General features: G+C 51.6%; 1 protein-coding gene across 3 annotated transcripts in view; it reads left to right on the top strand.

The window, feature by feature from the left end:
* Positions 1 to 11,599, top strand: part of ESRRB (estrogen related receptor beta) — a 108,651-nt gene extending 97,052 nt beyond the window's left edge. For all 3 annotated transcript variants that reach the window (XM_060097990.1, XM_060097992.1, XM_060097991.1), the window contains 2 exons: positions 4,600 to 4,869; positions 11,355 to 11,599. In XM_060097990.1, the coding sequence (XP_059953973.1) occupies positions 4,600 to 4,869; positions 11,355 to 11,599 (515 nt within the window). The remainder of the gene's footprint in view (positions 1 to 4,599; positions 4,870 to 11,354) is intronic.
* Positions 11,600 to 17,400: the final 5,801 nt, after the last annotated feature.

Below are 17,400 nucleotides of genomic sequence, written 5' to 3'. Positions count from 1 at the left end.
ATGAAATATGGGCTGCCGAATGACAGCAGCTGTGTCTGGAGTGGCCTCAGATCCTATAATTACATCTCCCTTTATTACCTCTGCTAATGGCCCTCCAGGTCGACAGAAACGATAATAAATTAACAGATTATGAACTCCACTTGCCACAAATTATGTGCTCTTCTTTTTTTTTTTTTTTTTTTTTTTAATTCTAGAAGCTCATGCTGTCAAATTACTGGGGGATGGGGGCTTGGGAAGAGCCTGAATGTTATTAGATCAGTTGGTGCAGATAAAGCAACTTTCCGGGGGCAGCAGAGCTCAAGGTGGGAGAGGTGGGAGTAGGCAGCCAGCTGGGAGAGCCCCAGGGGCACGGGCCACACATAACCTCTCCCAGCAGCCCCTCTGCCCCAGAATTGCTGATCAGCTGATGGAGGAGACCCAGCCCAGCCCAGGAACGCAGAAGTGAAGGGTGCATTGCTGAAGGGCAGGGAGGAGTGCTTCAGCTCCTTTGTTTGGGTTTAATAAAAGAAAGAATATGTGCTTCCAGTAAAGATGTGGCAGAGGGGTGGGAGTGCTGGGTTCCAAATACCCATCTTTCTTAAGCCTCATTCTGGGAATTGGTGTATGTGTGTAGCCACTGTGTGTGTGTCCCCTCCCTGTGATCGTTCATACTATAACACTGCTTTACACTCTGCTTTTTGCGTTTAGTTATATGAAATAGTAGCATTTACTATATGCTAAGCCGTGTTCTAAGCGGTCCACACGTTAGCTCATTTAATCCAAACAACCCAATGAGGTAAGTACTATTATTATTCCCATTTTACAGATGAGGAAACTGGGGCACAGAAGATGTGCCCAGGGTCACAGCCAGTGGTCAGCAGAGCTAAGATTCCAACAGACAGGCTGGCTCTGGCATCTGTGCCCTTAACAGTTAACATCTTTCTTGGGCTGTGAGTATCTTTCTACATCCACATTCATGGTTCTTCCTTATCCTCTCTAGTGGCTTCTACTGTTCCATTCACCTAGCTAATAATTACATTTTATTACATTTATATAATAAGTACATATAGTACATTGGTTACATTTAGGTTGTCGCCTGCTTTGGGTCGTTACAAACAGATCTAACAAACAGCCTTTTCACATTTATCTTTGTATGTTTATGCATACTTTTCTTTCTAGGAGAAATTCTTAGCAGTGAGATTGCTAGGTTGAAGGGAGAATGCCTTTTATGTTACGCTTGATTTAATGTCACTTCTTCAACACAGACAGGTTCAAAAGCCAAAACTAGACAAAAACGCGTAGGCAGAACTCTCACCTCCATCCCCATCCCCTCCCCCTCCTTTCTCCTAGAGATAATTTTTATTTCTCATTTTTTCCTTCTGTGTTTCTTTTGTCAAACATCAGAAAATATTTGAGCTATTTCAAATATTAGAAAATATCCAATATTTCCCTCCTGACCTTGCACAAAACCAAGCAGCCTCTATCTGCTGTGCAGCACTTTGGGGTGTGCACCTGGATTTTCAAAGCTATTTCTAGATCCTCTGAAGAAGCTCAAGGAAGAAGAGAAGAGTCAGGGGCTGAGTCACTCCTCAAACCAGCCTAGCGAGGGGTGTGCACACAGGCCTCAGGACACGCTCAGGTGGTGGTCCCACATCCCCAAGGTGCTCCATCCCCCCCTCCACTGCACCCTCTGCCACCGACCTGCCCTGTAGGCCTGCCTCTGACTCAGGCATGATAAGCAAAGGCAGCTAAATCCGGACTCATGTCTAGAGGACTAAGAGGGTCCAACTATGTTCTTCTGGCCCATCTTCTCGTCACCCAGGAGTCGAGGCCTGGTGGCACCTGTCCATTCTCGCCTCTGTGCCAGGAATGTTTGTGGGGCCCCTTGGCACCAGGCTGGGCGCTTGGCAGTGGGGCTCGGAAGCTGAGCGGCTTGGTGCCCGTACTCCCGGGAGCCCGGGGCACAGGAATGACAGCGGTTCGTGCAGACACACCCCTTCAGGGCTCCACCTCGCCCTTCAGAGCTCAGCCCCAAAGTCTCCTCTTCTGCAGAGTCCCCCGGACTCTCTCATTTGGGCCAAATTCCCCCGTTGCATGTTCTCAGCCCTTCATCTCACTGGAGCTCTTCTTACAGCTGTAACCTCATGGGGACACGCCGTAACTTGGGGTGTGGCTTTGACTGAGCTCTTGAAGGCAGGGATCGGCTCTGGTTCCAGCTGGCCCTTCTGTCCCTGGTGCCTAGCACAGGGCCTGGCACTTAGTAGGTGCTCAGAAAGTATGTGGGGCGTGAACAAGGGGGCAGAGCGTGTTGCTCATGTCCTAGCCGTGAGCCTCTCGTGAATCTTTTGTCTTTCGTTTCCAGAAGCCTAGCTCCTACCTCACCCTCCCTCTCTGCCACCTTCCAATTCAATTGTCTATTAATTTTGCCCCGTCCACCTCCTACATCTTCCCTCCCAGTCTATCTGCCTTCAGACCCGCACCCCCAGTGCAGTCCCACACGTCCCTACGTACACACACACACCCCCCCACCCCGTGCTGGCTGATTGGTATCTGTTAATTAATGTCGCCCCAGGCCTCTCCTGCTCAGAGGCCCGATAAGGGAAATTGGATGTCCATTTCTATCTATCTTTCATTACCACCCGGCTCTCCCCGCCACCACGGGCAGCCCACACCCGCTCCCACTCTGGGATCTGGATGACAACACATGAGCACCTGACCCCTCTGTGCCACATCCTCTCCCCCGAGGAGGCGCATCAATCCACGCTCACCCCGTGTCGGCAGTATAATCGCTCCAGCTCTGTGGGCGATCACCCGGGGATGCCAGCAGCCGGGTGGTGATCCCAGGTCCGGGTTGTACAGATCGGCCTGCGAACTGTGATAGTCAGACTAAAGAGGGTGTTTCCTGGGAAAGGGGTACCTGCTGAGCGAAGCGGGGCTTCCTCCCCTGGATGCCCCTTACAGTTGGACACTGGTTGTTGCACTGGTTGGAAAACAGGGAGGGACAGTGGCTTTTAGAGACAGAGGACAGCAGGTGAGGGTGGAATAGACTCCAAGGAAACCCAGAGGGATGGGCCAATCCAGAGGCTCGGGACCGCCCCCGGCCTCCAGTCTAGGGGCAGGGGAGAAGAATCATGTCAATAGCATGCTAACAACAACAACAACAACAGTAATAGTAACAGCTACAGCCATCACTACCTTCCTCGTTCACGTGTACTGAGCACCAGCTGTGTGCAGGGGGAGGTGTCAGGTGCTTCCCACGGCCATCTCTGTTCATCCTCACCGCACCCCGAGTCAGAACACCGCATCTAAGTGGGGTTAGGTTCTAGGTCAGCAAGTAAAGAGTCCTACATAAGCAAAATTACCCGTGGAGCTCCCTTAATTTCAGTTGTCCGTGACGGGTTCATAGTGCAATGGCTTTGTGGATACCTTTCCTTTTTGGTACATCTGGTGTGGTCAGTCTTGGAACCCATCACTGAGTTTCTGGTTGAAGTTACTGCCTTGTGTTTAGTGACCAAGATATTTAAAAATCAACTCTCCTCCCTCCCTGCTTCCCTCACTGCTCCCTACCTTCCTTCCTTCCTTTTTTTTTTTTCTTTCTCTTAAATCAAGATGTTCATTGACTTTACCTAAGTTAAGTGCATGTATAATACAGTTCCAGTGTGTCATTCTCATAAGAGCTCAGTAAATGTATGTTTTGTAATCATGGTCTCATTTAGACCTCACAGTGACTCTCTGAAGCAGGCACTACTGTTATACCCATTTCATAGATGAGGAAGCTGAGGTTTGGGGAAGTAGCACAGCTCTTACAAGGTCAGCCTACAGGTCGTAAACGCAGATCGGGATTCAAGCCCAGGCAATCTCCAGAGCACACTGAACAAGACAGTGTCGTAATTCTGGAGCCGCCCCGCCCCCATCCTTCTTTCACTCTGAACTCAGCCTCCTTGGTAGTAGGGAGGGGGAAACACCCATGATCCAAGCTCACAGAATACAGGACTGCTTGGGTCATTGTTAGGTGGAGAGTGATGGCCAGGCCAGTGGGGGTCTGACCTCTGGGAGGACAGGCTGCCTGTGAGAAAGTGCCCCCTGACCCTGGGCGCTCTTGAGCTCTTAGCAGCCCCAGGCTGTGGCCACTGGCCGGGAACAGCTGATTCCTCCTCGTTCCTGGTTGGGCCCCTGGGTCTGGGCACAGCTGAGACTCTGCATTGAGGTCAGGCGTCGCTCTAAAGCACTAAAGCCTCCCCTGCACTGAGCAGAGAGGGGGATATGGAAACTCCTCTGAGTGGAGGGCACCCTATACTGCCACCTCCTGATTCTACTATGAATTCAATAACTCCTTAAATTACAAATGCAGTTAATTGATCAAAAAGCCTCTCTGCACATTCGAAAAATACCATAGAACTAACAATAATAATGATAATAACAACTGTCAACACTGACGCAGCTCTTGTTTTGTTAAGTCTTCTCCATGAATTCCATGTCTGACTCATTCACCAAGGGAAGGACAATGAGACCAGCAGATAAAAGGGAGGGGCAGGATCCAGAGGTTCCCCACCAGCCCCAGGGAGGCCCCTGGCCTGCCCACCTGACCTCTGCTGCCCTGCTTGCCCCCTCTTCCTGCAGGCTTCTCCAACCTCTCTCTGGGGGACCAGATGAGTCTGCTGCAGAGTGCCTGGATGGAGATCCTCATCCTGGGCATCGTGTACCGCTCGCTGCCCTACGACGACAAGCTGGTGTACGCTGAGGATTACATCATGGACGAGGAGAACTCCCGCCTCGCGGGACTGCTGGAACTCTACCGGGCCATCCTACAGCTGGTGCGCAGGTACAAGAAGCTCAAGGTGGAGAAGGAGGAGTTTGTGACGCTCAAGGCCCTGGCCCTGGCCAACTCAGGTACGGGCGGGTGTGGGGCATTCAGGGGGAGCTCCAAGAGGTCTTCCGGGCCTGGGGAGCACAGCTCTGGGGCCTGCGAGCAGGACCTCTGTAAGGGGCAGGAATGGTGTGAAGACGCCAGAGCTTCTTGTCACCAAAGATTGTGCAGGGGGTGGCCTGGAGTTGAAGAGATGGTGATGAAGGCTGGCATTGGTTGAGTATTTCCTAAGGCCTTGATTTACAGGGCATTCTGCTGGGCCCTTGCCATGAAGATCAGCACAGGCTTAAGGGCAGAGATTATAGAGGCAGGTTGCTAAGAGTCAAATGCCGTTCCTGCCACTTGGGCAAGTCTGTGCCACACCTCACTCTGTGCCTCAGTTTCTCCGTCAGTAAAATGGGAACAACAAACAGTCCAGAAGACTATGGAAGGGATTTATTTATATATAATTATGCTTACAATATGCCTGGCATATAATAAGTACTCAGTCTGTTAAATCAATTAGCCATGAACTGATTTCATCTTACAATCAAGCCTACGAGCAAAGTTATTATTTTAACCCCATTTTACAAATGGGGAAACAGGGGCTTGGAAAGGTGAAGCAAATTGCCCAGGGTCACACAGTTAAAGAGTGTCAGACAGAGCTAGGACCCAAACCAAGGTCCTCTGATTCCAAAATCAACTCCAAGCTTATACACACTCCTTGAATCTCCCACTCAAATTGCTCAGGCCCAAGAGAGAAAACTTTCCTGGCATTAAAAAGGAGGCTTCACTCCATTTCTTTTAGCGCCCACCAACTTCTAGCTAGACTATCTGGGGAGAGGGGCTGGGCATTGGTAACGCAGGTGAGTGAGCTTGAATGTAACCTGTGTCCATACTCTGCAGGTACCAGGCCAGGTGCAGGGGTTGTGGTGGGGATTGCAGAAGAAGGAGAAAGGCAGGGTCCCTGTCCTAAAGAGAGAGTGTCAGGCGCGCAGACACATAATTCTGCTGCTGGGCGCATGCAGTAGTCAATTGCTCAGATCTCAGTCAAGTTCAAAGTGGACCCAAGTTCAAATTCTAGCTCTGATACTTAGTAGCAGTGTGACCTTGGGCAAGTTGGCAACCTTCTGTAGCTCGGTCCTGTGTGTAAAGTGGGGATGTCCTCATCCCTCCTCCAAGCACTTTTTTTTTTTTTTTGCGGTACGCGGGCCTCTCACTGTTGTGGCCTCTCCCGTTGCGGAGCACAGGCTCCGGACTCGCAGGCCCAGTGGCCATGGCTCAGGGGCCCAGCCGCTCCACGGCATGTGGGATCTTCCTGGACCGGGGCACGAACCCGTGTCCCCTGCATCGGCAGGCGGACTGTCAACCACTGTGCCACCAGGGAAGCCCACCAAGCACTTTTTTAAATGATTGACTGAAGATAATGCGCTTAGCCCAGTGCCTGGCCTAGAGGAAATGTTCAATCAATATTAATTATTATCATTATTATTAATATTAGAGAAAACAAGTGTTATCAGTGTATGGAAGAGAGAGAGCTGGCTCCAGACGGAGACAGTACAAATAGGGGAACCAGCCAGTTTGCTTAATGCTGTCACACTTTCACTGGAAGTTCCATGTCCTGGGAAACCTCAGTCCCTGTAAAACTGGGACAGTTGGTCCCCTAACAAATGGCTTCACAGAGAATACAGGGGATGCTGTCACTGCCCCACTCAGACCCCCTTTACTGGGTTAGTGCATCCGTGCCCCAGCTGCTGAAGTTTGCTGCTGATAGCACACAACTGCCCCCTTCGCCAGAGACCTACCCTCACCTGCCTTGCTTGGAGGGTTACATATCCAACCCCCCCGCCCCCTAAGCGCCTTCAGCCAAAAGCGGACCCACACAGGGGAACCAAAGGCTGGACTCCTGGAGTGGGATCAGGCGCAAGCCAGGCTACATGCATCCTTACGTGCTTGCCCCGCCCTCACCCTATCCCGCCTCCTCACCTTCCTTTCTCCTGAAAGCACGCTCGCCACAAATCCCATGCACCCGAACCCCCATCTCAGGCTCTGCTTCCAGGGAATGTGACCTAATAGACAGAAGGAAGCTTTTTTTTTTTTTTTTAGTTCAAATCCTTTTTATCAAAAAACTAATGCAAAATAAGAGTTAAACATTTTACATACTTCTGTAGAGACCATTTACACACACCTTGATTCCAAAATTGTAATGTAGTCTGTTAGAGAATGCTAATGCTGTTGGTTTCTTTTTGGTACAGTTTCAGATTGACAGAATAACTGAGCAGATAGTATATAGAGTTCCATACACCATCCCACCTTCATTCCCCAGCACCTGTACACAATTCCCATTAACATCTTGCGTTAGTGTGGTAATTTGTTGCAATTAATGAGCCAATTTTTTTTTAATCTGACGGCTTTTTTTTTTAAGTTTCAGTTATTTATTTTTGGCTGCATTGGGTCTTCATTGCTGCACGCTGGCTTTCTCTAGCTGCAGCGAGCAGAGGCTACTCTTTGTCGTGGCGCGCGGGCTTCTCACTGCAGTGGCTTCTCTTGTTGCGGAGCATGGGCTCTAGGCACGCAGGCTTCAGTAGTTGTGGCGCACGGGCTTAGTTGCTCCGTGGCATGTGCGATCTTCCCAGACCAAGGCTCGAACCCATGTCCCCTGCATTGTCAGGTGGATTCTTAACCACTGTGCCATCAGGGAAGCCCAATGAGCCAATCCTGATACATTATTATTAACAAAAGTCCACAGTTGCCTTCAGAGCTTACTCTTTGTGTTGTCTGGTTCTATCAGTTTTGACAAATGCACAACGACAAATCTCCATCATCACATATCATGCAGGATAGTTTCACACCGTCACAGTTCCCTGCGCTCTCCTATTCCAAGGGAAGCATTGTCATCAGCGGTTGTAGAGGGGCTGGGGGTTTGGGTGGGCCAAGGAGGAGAGGGGACCAGTGAAATCAGAGGACACAGGGCAAGCACAGCGAGATGCAGCAAGGCTGCCCAGACCCTGGAGGGCACCTCCTGGATGTTGGACTCTCCTGACCACTTCTCACGAGACCCGGGGCGCACGCTTGCCCGGGCCAGGAGAGGAACGTGAGGAGGTAGGAGGCCACTCAGCTGTCGCCTCCACCCACTCCTCAACGCCAAGCTTTCAGAGGACTCCTTAGCTCTGCCAGCTGCTCTGGCCTTAGATCTCAATACATACAGACATGCACGCATGCACATGCGCACACAGACATACACACCTACAAATACAAAACACCTGAGGACCCACGGAGCCTGGCAGGAGCTGCCGCTAGCATCCAGCTTTGCCTGAGTAGATGCTTTGCCAAGAGAGACAAAGTGCCGGGAACCTGGACTTCTCGCCCCAGGGGCATTTACCAGGCCATCCTGCAGCTCTGTGCAGCTTCAAGAGCTCCAAGTGGAAAAAGAGGAGTTTGTGATGCCTCAGGCCTTGGCTGCGTCATGGAGCGATCAGATGCAGGCAGGAGACAGAGAAAGAACAGGGCTGTTTGTTTGGAGGTTAGGCTAGAAGAGCTGTTGGTGTCAGAGCAGAGGCTCCAGGACTCTGAAGGGAGTGGGGTGGAATAGGGTCAGTATAGGGAGCCGTGAAAGGTTGTGGAGGAGCGACCTGTCCCCAGCAGCGAGGTAGGACAGTCACCCAGGCAGACAGTGTGTTAGCTGGAGGAGAGACAGGGGCTAGGAGATCACTGGAGTGGTGCTGATGGCAGCCCCGAGGGCCACCACGGGTGCCACTGCGGAGGCTGAGTGGGCGATAGCAGGTCAGAGGCTTTGGCCCCAAACCACGCCCCCTCGGAGCCTGCTGGCTGTCTTTCACCCCACCTCCCGGCCTCTCCAAGGCTCCGCAGAAAAAATTCATAGCCATTGATTTTGTAATTAACAGTTTATCAATGCCATCGATACAGACTCGCTGATAGATTGCAAAGGAATTAATCTTCCAATGTTATTTTATTTCATTTTTGGTCGAAGGCAGCTGCCAATTTTGGCCTCCTTGGGGAGCGTGGGGTGGTGGGGAGAGGAAACCGGCAGGAGGCAAGGAATCTGGATGGCCAGGTCCCAGCCTTACAGGGACTAGTGCATCTTGGCTGCACGCTCTGGAATCAGCCAAGAGTGTAGGAATGGAGCCACGCTTCATCCCCAGCTGGCAAAGGAAGAGTCCTCACCGCCTTGGTAACAAGGAGCAGAAAAATGTGGAGGAGTCTTAGGTATGGGGCCCTCCCTGCAAGAGCGCTCTCCCGCAGTCTGAGTTTTCACAGTAATGATAATAACAACATCTATTAGTGCCTGATGACGTGCTAGTTCATTTACCCCTCACCACTACCCTGTGAGGTAGGCACTCTCATTTGCTCCATTTCACAGACAGGAAACAATCTCAGAGAGCCTAAGTAACTTGGCCAAAGTCACACAGCATCTGAGACTCCAGAGTCTTATCCACCTCATTCTATTGCTATTCTCCTAAGAAAAAGAGACAGGACACTTGGAGGCATGGGCTGAGTATGGATCCAAAATGTCAGAGGGAATTACTGGGGTTAGCCAGTTGGTACAACTGTCCTTGGCAGTCTGGTATCTAAACCAACCCAGCATGCAAAGGAATTGCCCTGCTTTTTTTTTTTTTTTTTTTTTTTTTTTTTTTTGCAGTATGTGGGCCTCTCACTGTTGTGGCCTCTTCTGCCGCGGAGCACAGGCTCTGGATGCGCAGGCTCCGGACCCGCAGGCCCAGCGGCCATGGCTCACGGGCCCAGCCACTCCACGGCAGATGGGACCCTCCAGGACCGGGGCACAAACCCGTGTCCCCTGCATCGGCAGGCAGACTCCCAACCACTGCGCCACCAGGGAAGCCCTGCCCTGCTTTTTTTGAAGACTTCAGGAAATTTGCCCAGTCTTCCTTGACAACCCACCCATCTTGACAACCCACCCAGAGCTTCAAGTTCCCTTGATTCACATGCACCCTTACCCTTCCACCTTTGGCAGGCCCTGGGGGCTGCAGTTCAGGGTGGTGGCTCGATATCTTTAAGGCACCTCAGAAGAGGGCTGGTTATTTTCCCGAAGGCCATGAAGTCGGTTCTACTTTGCTTCTGCTCAGACCCAGCTGTCAGCAGGCACCTCCCTGCCCCTCTGGGATTTAGGTAAATTTCATTTGAAGTTCATGGCCTGAGTCCAAAGCCCTCCCCAGGATTCTGTAGAACTCCCAAGAGCATCTTCCATCACTGTGCTCCATGTGTCCAGCCATGCTATCTTAGTCCCCCCATATCCCCCACCACAGGGCACCCAGACACAGAGCTCAGCCCCTTTATCTGTGTATGTATACTGTGACAGCTATTTTGTAAGGTTAGTGAATGCACTGAAGACTTGAGCTGGTGCCTAGTGGAAGCAGTAACAATAATAATCATGATGATGGGGCTTCCCTGGTGGTGCAGTGGCTGAGAGTCCGCCTGCCAATGCAGGGGACACGGGTTCGTGCCCCGGTCCGGGAAGATCCCACATGCTGCGGAGCGGCTAGACCCGTGAGCCATGGCCGCTGAGCCTGTGCGTCCAGAACCTGTGCTCCGCAATGGGAGAGGCCACAACAGTGAGAGGCCTGCGTACCGCAAAAAAAAATAATAATAATCATGATGATGATCATCACGGTCATGACGGTTATGATGGTGGCGATGGCAATGATGATGAAGGTGATGATGGTGGTGATAAGATGATGATGGTGATGGTGTTAATGATGATGATGCTGGTGGTGGTGGTGATGATGGTGATGATGATGCCACTAGCTGGGCACTTATTTTGTGACAAGTACTGTCTTAAGCCCTTGATCCATATTAACTCACTTAACCTCTTGAGGTGTAGGTATGGCTATTATCTCTTTTCAAAAATTAGGACAGGGGCTTCCCTGGTGGCGCAGTGGTTGAGAGTCCGCCTGCCGATGCAGGGGACACGGGTTCGTGCCCCGGTCCGGGAAGATCCCACATGCCGCGGAGCAGCTGGGCCCGTGAGCCATGGCCGCTGAGCCTGCGCGTCCGGAGCCTGTGCTCCGCAACGGGAGGGGCCTCAGCAGTGAGAGGCCCGCGTACCGCAAAAAAAAAAAAAAAAAAAAAAAAATTAGGACAATGAGGCACAGAGAAATTAAATAACTTGCCTAAAGTCACAGAGCTAGCAGGTGAGGGACGCAAGATTACAATTCCACCAGTTTGGGTCCAGAGTCCACCTGGCACCTCCAGGACGATGACAGGTCTGCTCGTGTTTCAGCCCTTCAGGGTCTCCACTGCCACCTCTTGGTGGGTTCTCAAGAAAAGTCCTCCATGGATCCAGATCTCTCCTTGGCTGTGAACCACAGCTCTGTCATTGGCCTCTGTGACTTCAGACTGGCAACTTAACCTCTCTGAGCCTGGGTTTCTCTCTCTGTAAAGCGAGGATTTGGAAGGCTCCAAAGCAGAGATCAAGGACCCCGGCATGGCCCCCACGCCCAGGGCAGTGCTCTCCGGCCGCGCCCGCTGATGCTCTGCCTTGTGTCCACAGATTCCATGTACATCGAGGATCTGGAGGCGGTCCAGAAGCTGCAGGACCTGCTGCATGAGGCACTGCAGGACTACGAGCTGAGCCAGCGCCATGAGGAGCCGCGGAGGACGGGCAAGTTGCTGCTGACGCTGCCCCTGCTTCGGCAAACAGCTGCCAAGGCCGTGCAGCACTTCTACAGCATCAAACTGCAAGGCAAGGTGCCCATGCACAAACTCTTCCTGGAGATGCTGGAGGCCAAGGTCTGATGGCCTGGCACACGGACCGACTCCCACCCAAGGACAGACAAACCGACGGGGAGACCTCCACAGCCACCAGCCTCAACATTCAAGTCCTGTATCATGGCCGTGAGCAGTCCCAGAGGAAGGGGCTCCTGGCCTCCTGGCTGTGTGCAGAGCCCTGGGTGCTGTGGGCTAGGGAACGGGGATGGGAGGGCAGGGTGCGGGGCTCATCTGTAACTGGCTTTTTCTTTGGTATGTTTTTCCTCCGCCACGGGCAACGCTGAGGCCTGGGCCAGAGCTGACTCCCCTGAGGCTGGAGACCACCGAGGAAGTGCCCCCTCTCCCTGCCAAATCACTAACATAATACATTTCCTAACCCCATGCCCGACCCCCCTGTCCTCTGTCCATGGCCTGGGTGGGCAGTGCTTAGCGCCCAGGACTCTGGCATACTCAAGTGGGGTACCTTCTGGAGGTTTCCCTCTCCCAGAGGGCAGTTACTTTCTTGCAGCGGTGCTGCCTACTCTGGGGTTCTGTGGGGCCCCTCAAGAGGCCCTACGCCTTCCACAGTCCAGACGGCTCCCTCCCTCCATCCTTCCTCTAAGCTCCCAGGCCCGGCTCACCATCAGGAGAGTAGCCGCCAGAACTCATGCGTTTCCCTGGTGACCCCACCGCTCGGTGCACCCCCCCGCCTGCCTGTCACCGCGGCCCCAGGGCCTGTCCTCCCCCTCTCTCCCCCAGGAGTCCTGCTGCTACTTCCTGCCCTACCTCAGAGCTCACTCCCACAGTGGGTTCAGCCAGCCAAGACTTCAGGGCCCGTAGGTGGGAATGGTGCTGGTTCAGAGAAGAGCAGGGTCCAGGCAACACTCCCCAGCGCTCCCCCTTCTTCTGGCTTCTCCCACTCCCCGGGGGCAGGTCCAGAGCAGGTAGGCCTTGGGAAGTGAGGGAGATGCAGGGGCCTGACCCCGTCTGAGGGCACCCTGGGCACTTGATTCTGGCAGCCCTGGGAGGACCGGGTCAGGATAGGGAGAGGCCCAAACCAATCTTTGCCGAGCACAGAAAGGCCCAGAAGCAGAGATGAGCAGGCGGGGGAACCCTGAAGACAGAGGCTCGGTGGAGGTCACCAGCCTGCCTGATCTTTCCTGGTATCCAGGGGCAGTGGATACCAAAGCCCCCTCGCCTGCATTCCAAGGGCTGGGTGAATCAGCGCCACAAGAGGGGCTGCTCCTGCCATCCTTGGCCTAAGGAGGTGTAGCGTAGCTCCCTGGGTGCACTTAGAAGACCAGCTTTCTGGCAGGACAACCACTCCGGCCTCCTATCAGTCCTCCAGGCTGCTGTGTAAGGTGACAACCACCCCCGTTCGCCCAGGACCGGTTCTGGCACTGAAAGTCCATTTCCCAGGGAACCCCTCAGTCCTGCCCAAATGGGGACAGTTGGTCACCCATTTCTGCGAGTGGCTATGAAAGTTTGTTCTCACCCACTTGTGGTAGGTCGGGGTCAGCCTTGAACATGCCATCCGGTGCTCACGGGGTTGGCTGAGGGCCGCTCAGAGGATCTCCCGAGGATGAAGGGATTTGAGCATTATGGAGAAGCTTCTTCCAATCAGCTGCCTTCTAAAGCAGGCATAAGAGCATCCCCACTAGGGCACATCCCTGGGGAATCCACACACATTCTAACCCGACCTCTCGTCACTTGGAGAGGCAGGCAGATGCCATCCACCTGTCGCTAGGACCAGGAGGCCAGGCGCCCTCTGCCACAGCCTCGCAGCTTTCCAAGGGAAGCAGCTACTGCTGGTTCCACCTCTCCATCCCCAGACACCGCTCCTTCTGAGCCTTTGCTGGGACGTGCTGAGGTCACCCCAGGCAGGAGGGTTGGCTAAATCCTAGCAGCTGCTCTCAGATACCTTCACATAGAAAATGTCAGGGGTTCCAAGAGACTTCACAGACCAGCAAAGTGTGCCCCCCCCTCCCTTTTGCCTGTGGGGATGGCCACAGTCACTTGTCAGTGAGCATTGGAATGATCCGGGATGCTTCAGCCCTAGCTCTCTGTGCAATCACCCATCTGGGCGGACAGATGCACAGGTGCCTCTAAGGGACCAGGGGTAAAACCCAGGCCTAACTTAGCCACTGGGGGCCATGCCATGAAGTCTGGACTAGGGAGATGGCACTGTGCGAGAACTTGGGGTCTGCTCTCCGGGAGCCTCCCATAGCCCCCTCGCTGTTCTGTGTGCTCGAGGAGGTGGGGCAGGAGTCGCACCTCATCACCCCGTTCTCTGTTGCGTCACTGCTCCAGCATGAGGACCCAAGCTGTGAGCTGCGGCAGGGGCTTGTGTACAACTGGCCTTTGCAGTCCATCTTCTCTAGAAAAAGCATCTCTGGCTAACAGTGCAACAACTGGTTTGCGGTGGGTGGGTGTTCTGTACACAGGGCAGCGTTGCCTCGCCGGATCACATACATCTGCAGGTGTCCCGGCATCAGAGCCCCTTTAAAGCAAAGAGGAGGCAGTGGTCCTGATGGCTTGGTGCTAATGAGATGGATCCTGCTGCTGCTGCTGCTTTTACGCTTAAAATACGTCAATGGCAACAGGAAATGTATCAGTAATGATGAGAACTCTGTCCAGTGGGAAAGGCCCTGGTGTGTACTTGATGGATCCATTGGCATTCAGAGAAAAAGTTTAGGAGCCAACTTCTTAGTTGGAAGTCTAGCCAGCTTTGGGACCTCCCTGGGAAGAGGGGGGGCCCTGACTTAGTGGAAGACGGTGGAGCAAGGAGAGTTTAGGACACCCCATCCCCCCAAACAGAGCAAAACTGAAGTTTACCTGCAAATCCGCTGTTCCTGGAAAACCTGTAAAGAGGAAATAGCCCTTCTCAGTTGTACTCTCATGATACAGGTCATTGAAATGAACCAAGAAATAAAATGAAAAAAATCCAACCATGGAGAAGGTGGTATTGGCTGGGTTTTGTTTGGTCCCCATGTCCCCACCCTTTCTTAAGATTCTAGACTGGTTTTGTCTCACGTGAACCTTGACAGTGGCTCCCAGTTTGGGCATAGAGGAAACTTCAGTGATTTCCCAGGGCACAATTTAAGAACTGAGTAAGAAGACCAGACTAGGATGTTGGGTGGGAGGCCATGGCAGGGCCTTAGAGGAGCCAGAATCTGCACCCACCCCTGTGTCAGGGGCCTCCCTTCCCTCCAGACTCTCCCCTCCGCCTGTGCAGTTGGTGAAGGTGGAGGGGGGTTGTGGCGAGGGGAGGTAGTGACAAACTTGTGACCAGAAGACAGAGGGGCCCATGCCCACGGAAGAGCACCAAAGAAAAGCACTATGTGGAGATTGTTTTATTTTCTAATAATGATAATATGGCTGGAATGGCTTCTTAAGATGTATATATTTTTTAAAATGGCGGTCCCTCATTGCATCACCCACCTGTACGTACTTCCACCTCTGTATGTGTTCTCCCAAACACCCTAGGATGCTCCCATCCGGGTCCCATGTATCTGGAATCTAATAAATAAGGAACGGCCTATCGGAGAGTTTCTTCACACATTATCTTTGCTGGCTGGCTGTCCCCTGGACAGCACTGCCCTCAGGTCTCAGGCTGATGCTAGAAGAGACCATCAGGAGAACCAGCTCAGCCTCAGAGTCCTCTGGGGATTCAAGTGAGCATTAAAATGTGTATTCAGCAGCAAAACTCAGGAACGTAACTTGAGCAGTGTGATACAGGTCTGAGAACCACTTCTACTTTTCAGACTTTTAGTGTTAATGGTGAGGCCCTTTATTATTTTCATTAATGTCAGAGAAATGGAGTATCAGGTATATGTGAACCAAAAACATTTCATTGCCTTAGGATTTTGAAATGCATCTGTATGCATGCACATGACGCAGGCAGTGCAGAAAGCCCACGTGTCGTACCAGGATACACTAAGGACCTGTGAGAGGCAGAAGGGAGGGCCTGAAAGAAATCGAGAGGACTATATCAGGATCTTTTTTGTTGCAAGTTAAAGACACCACAGCTTATAAGGCTTACTGGGCTTGTTGCCTTGGACATATGTGAAGTCTAAAAGTGGATCAGGCTTCAGGCAGGGTTTGATCCAGAGGTTCACAAAATCAGGGCTCTGGCTGTACATTTGTGATTCTCTCAGTTCTGCCCTCTTCTGTCTGTATGCTTTGTCCTCAAACTAGCCTCTTTCATAGTAGCAAGAAGGCTGCCAGATTTTTATTTAGCATCATGGGGAGACAGAAAAAAATCTCTTCCTACAACCATGGAAAATATCTGAGTGCTTCATTCTAAATCCCAATGGCTCTTGTGCCTATCCCTTAATGGACCACTGTGACCACCTGGGGGTGGGACCAGTCCCACACATCAGTCTAGCTGCTACACAAAAAGGGTTAGGTTGAAAGTCTAGGAGGTGACCAACCAATCATGATGCCCACAGAACCCACACACCTAGACAACTCAAGGTCTGGTCAACTTTCAGTGGGCTCTTTGTAAGTTTACTGAAGCTCTTGGAAGAGAAGATCCACATGGCAGTCTTTGAACTCAATACCTAGCAAGTCTTGTGCATTTAATACATAAACTGTGGGAATGAAGGTACATGGTCTGTGGATTATTTTAGGTAAATTCCCAATTCACCTACATCTGGTGCATGTGTACATGTGTGTACACAAACACACAGCTGGTATTCATGCTACTACCTTAAGAAAAAATAATTAGGAAAGAGTCAACCAGAGCATCATATAATGCAATCAAAATAGGAAATTTTATTGGACTATCTGTTTTAGGATTTTCTGTACTACGTCTTCGATTTGTCTAGATAATTGTGATCAGACTAGCTAATAGCTCATTTTTTCAAAGACTTAACCCTCATCCATTTCTTTGTCTCTCTTCATTCATTCTCCAAATATTCCCCCCTTCATGTTAGCAAAAGAATCGAAGCTTCAAAGAAAGGGGAAAAAACACAACTGAGGGTCATTCATTCATTCAACAAATATTTACTGAGGGTCTGCCCTGTGCCAGGCACTGTTGGGCAGAGAGACTATATCAGTAAAGAGAACAAGCACAGTCTCTATCTTCATGGAGCACACAGTCTAGTGGGAGAAAGAGACAATGAACACAAAAAATAACCAGATTATATAGTTTGTTAGAATGTGATAAGTTCCATGAGGGGAAAAAAGCAGGATATGGGGAATCAAGAATGGGGGGTTGGGATATAATTTTAAAAGGAGGGACTTCCCTGGTGGTCTAGTGGTTAAGACTCCATGCTCCCAATGCAGGGGGCCCGGGTTCAATCTCTGGTCAGGGAACTAGATCCAGCATGCTGCAACTAAAGATTCCACATGCCACAGCTAAGACCCGGCGCAGCCACATAAATAACTTAATTAAAAAAACAATTTTTTAAAGGGGTGGTCAGAGCAGCCTCAATGAGAACGTTTCATTGAACAGCCAGTTGAAAAAGTCAGGGTCACGTGAGTGTCTGGAGAAAAAATTCTCCAAGTAGAGGGATCAGCCCATACAAAGTCCCTGAGGTAGGAGTATGCCTGGCGCGTTCCGTGAACATCCAGGGAACAAGTATGGCTGAAGTGGAATTGGTACCGCGAGAGGGAGTAGGCACATCACAAGGGGGCTTGAGGCCACAGTAAGTGTGGCTTTCACTTTAAGTGGAAGATTTTGAATAAAGGAGTCCTATGATCTCATGTCTCAATGGGAGCCTTTGGCTGATGGCCATTGAAGGACAAGGATGGAAGCAGGAAGACCAATTAGGAGACCACAGGTAAGGTGACAGTGGGTTAGACCGGGGTCAGGAAAGAGCAGGGGTTAAGAAGTGCTTGAGTCC

Source organism: Mesoplodon densirostris, chromosome 4 (genome assembly GCF_025265405.1).
Source record: "Mesoplodon densirostris isolate mMesDen1 chromosome 4, mMesDen1 primary haplotype, whole genome shotgun sequence".
Taxonomy (NCBI): Eukaryota; Metazoa; Chordata; class Mammalia; order Artiodactyla; family Ziphiidae; genus Mesoplodon; species Mesoplodon densirostris.
The sequence above is the reverse complement of the archived record's forward strand: the minus strand, read 5'-3'. Positions and strand labels throughout refer to the sequence as shown.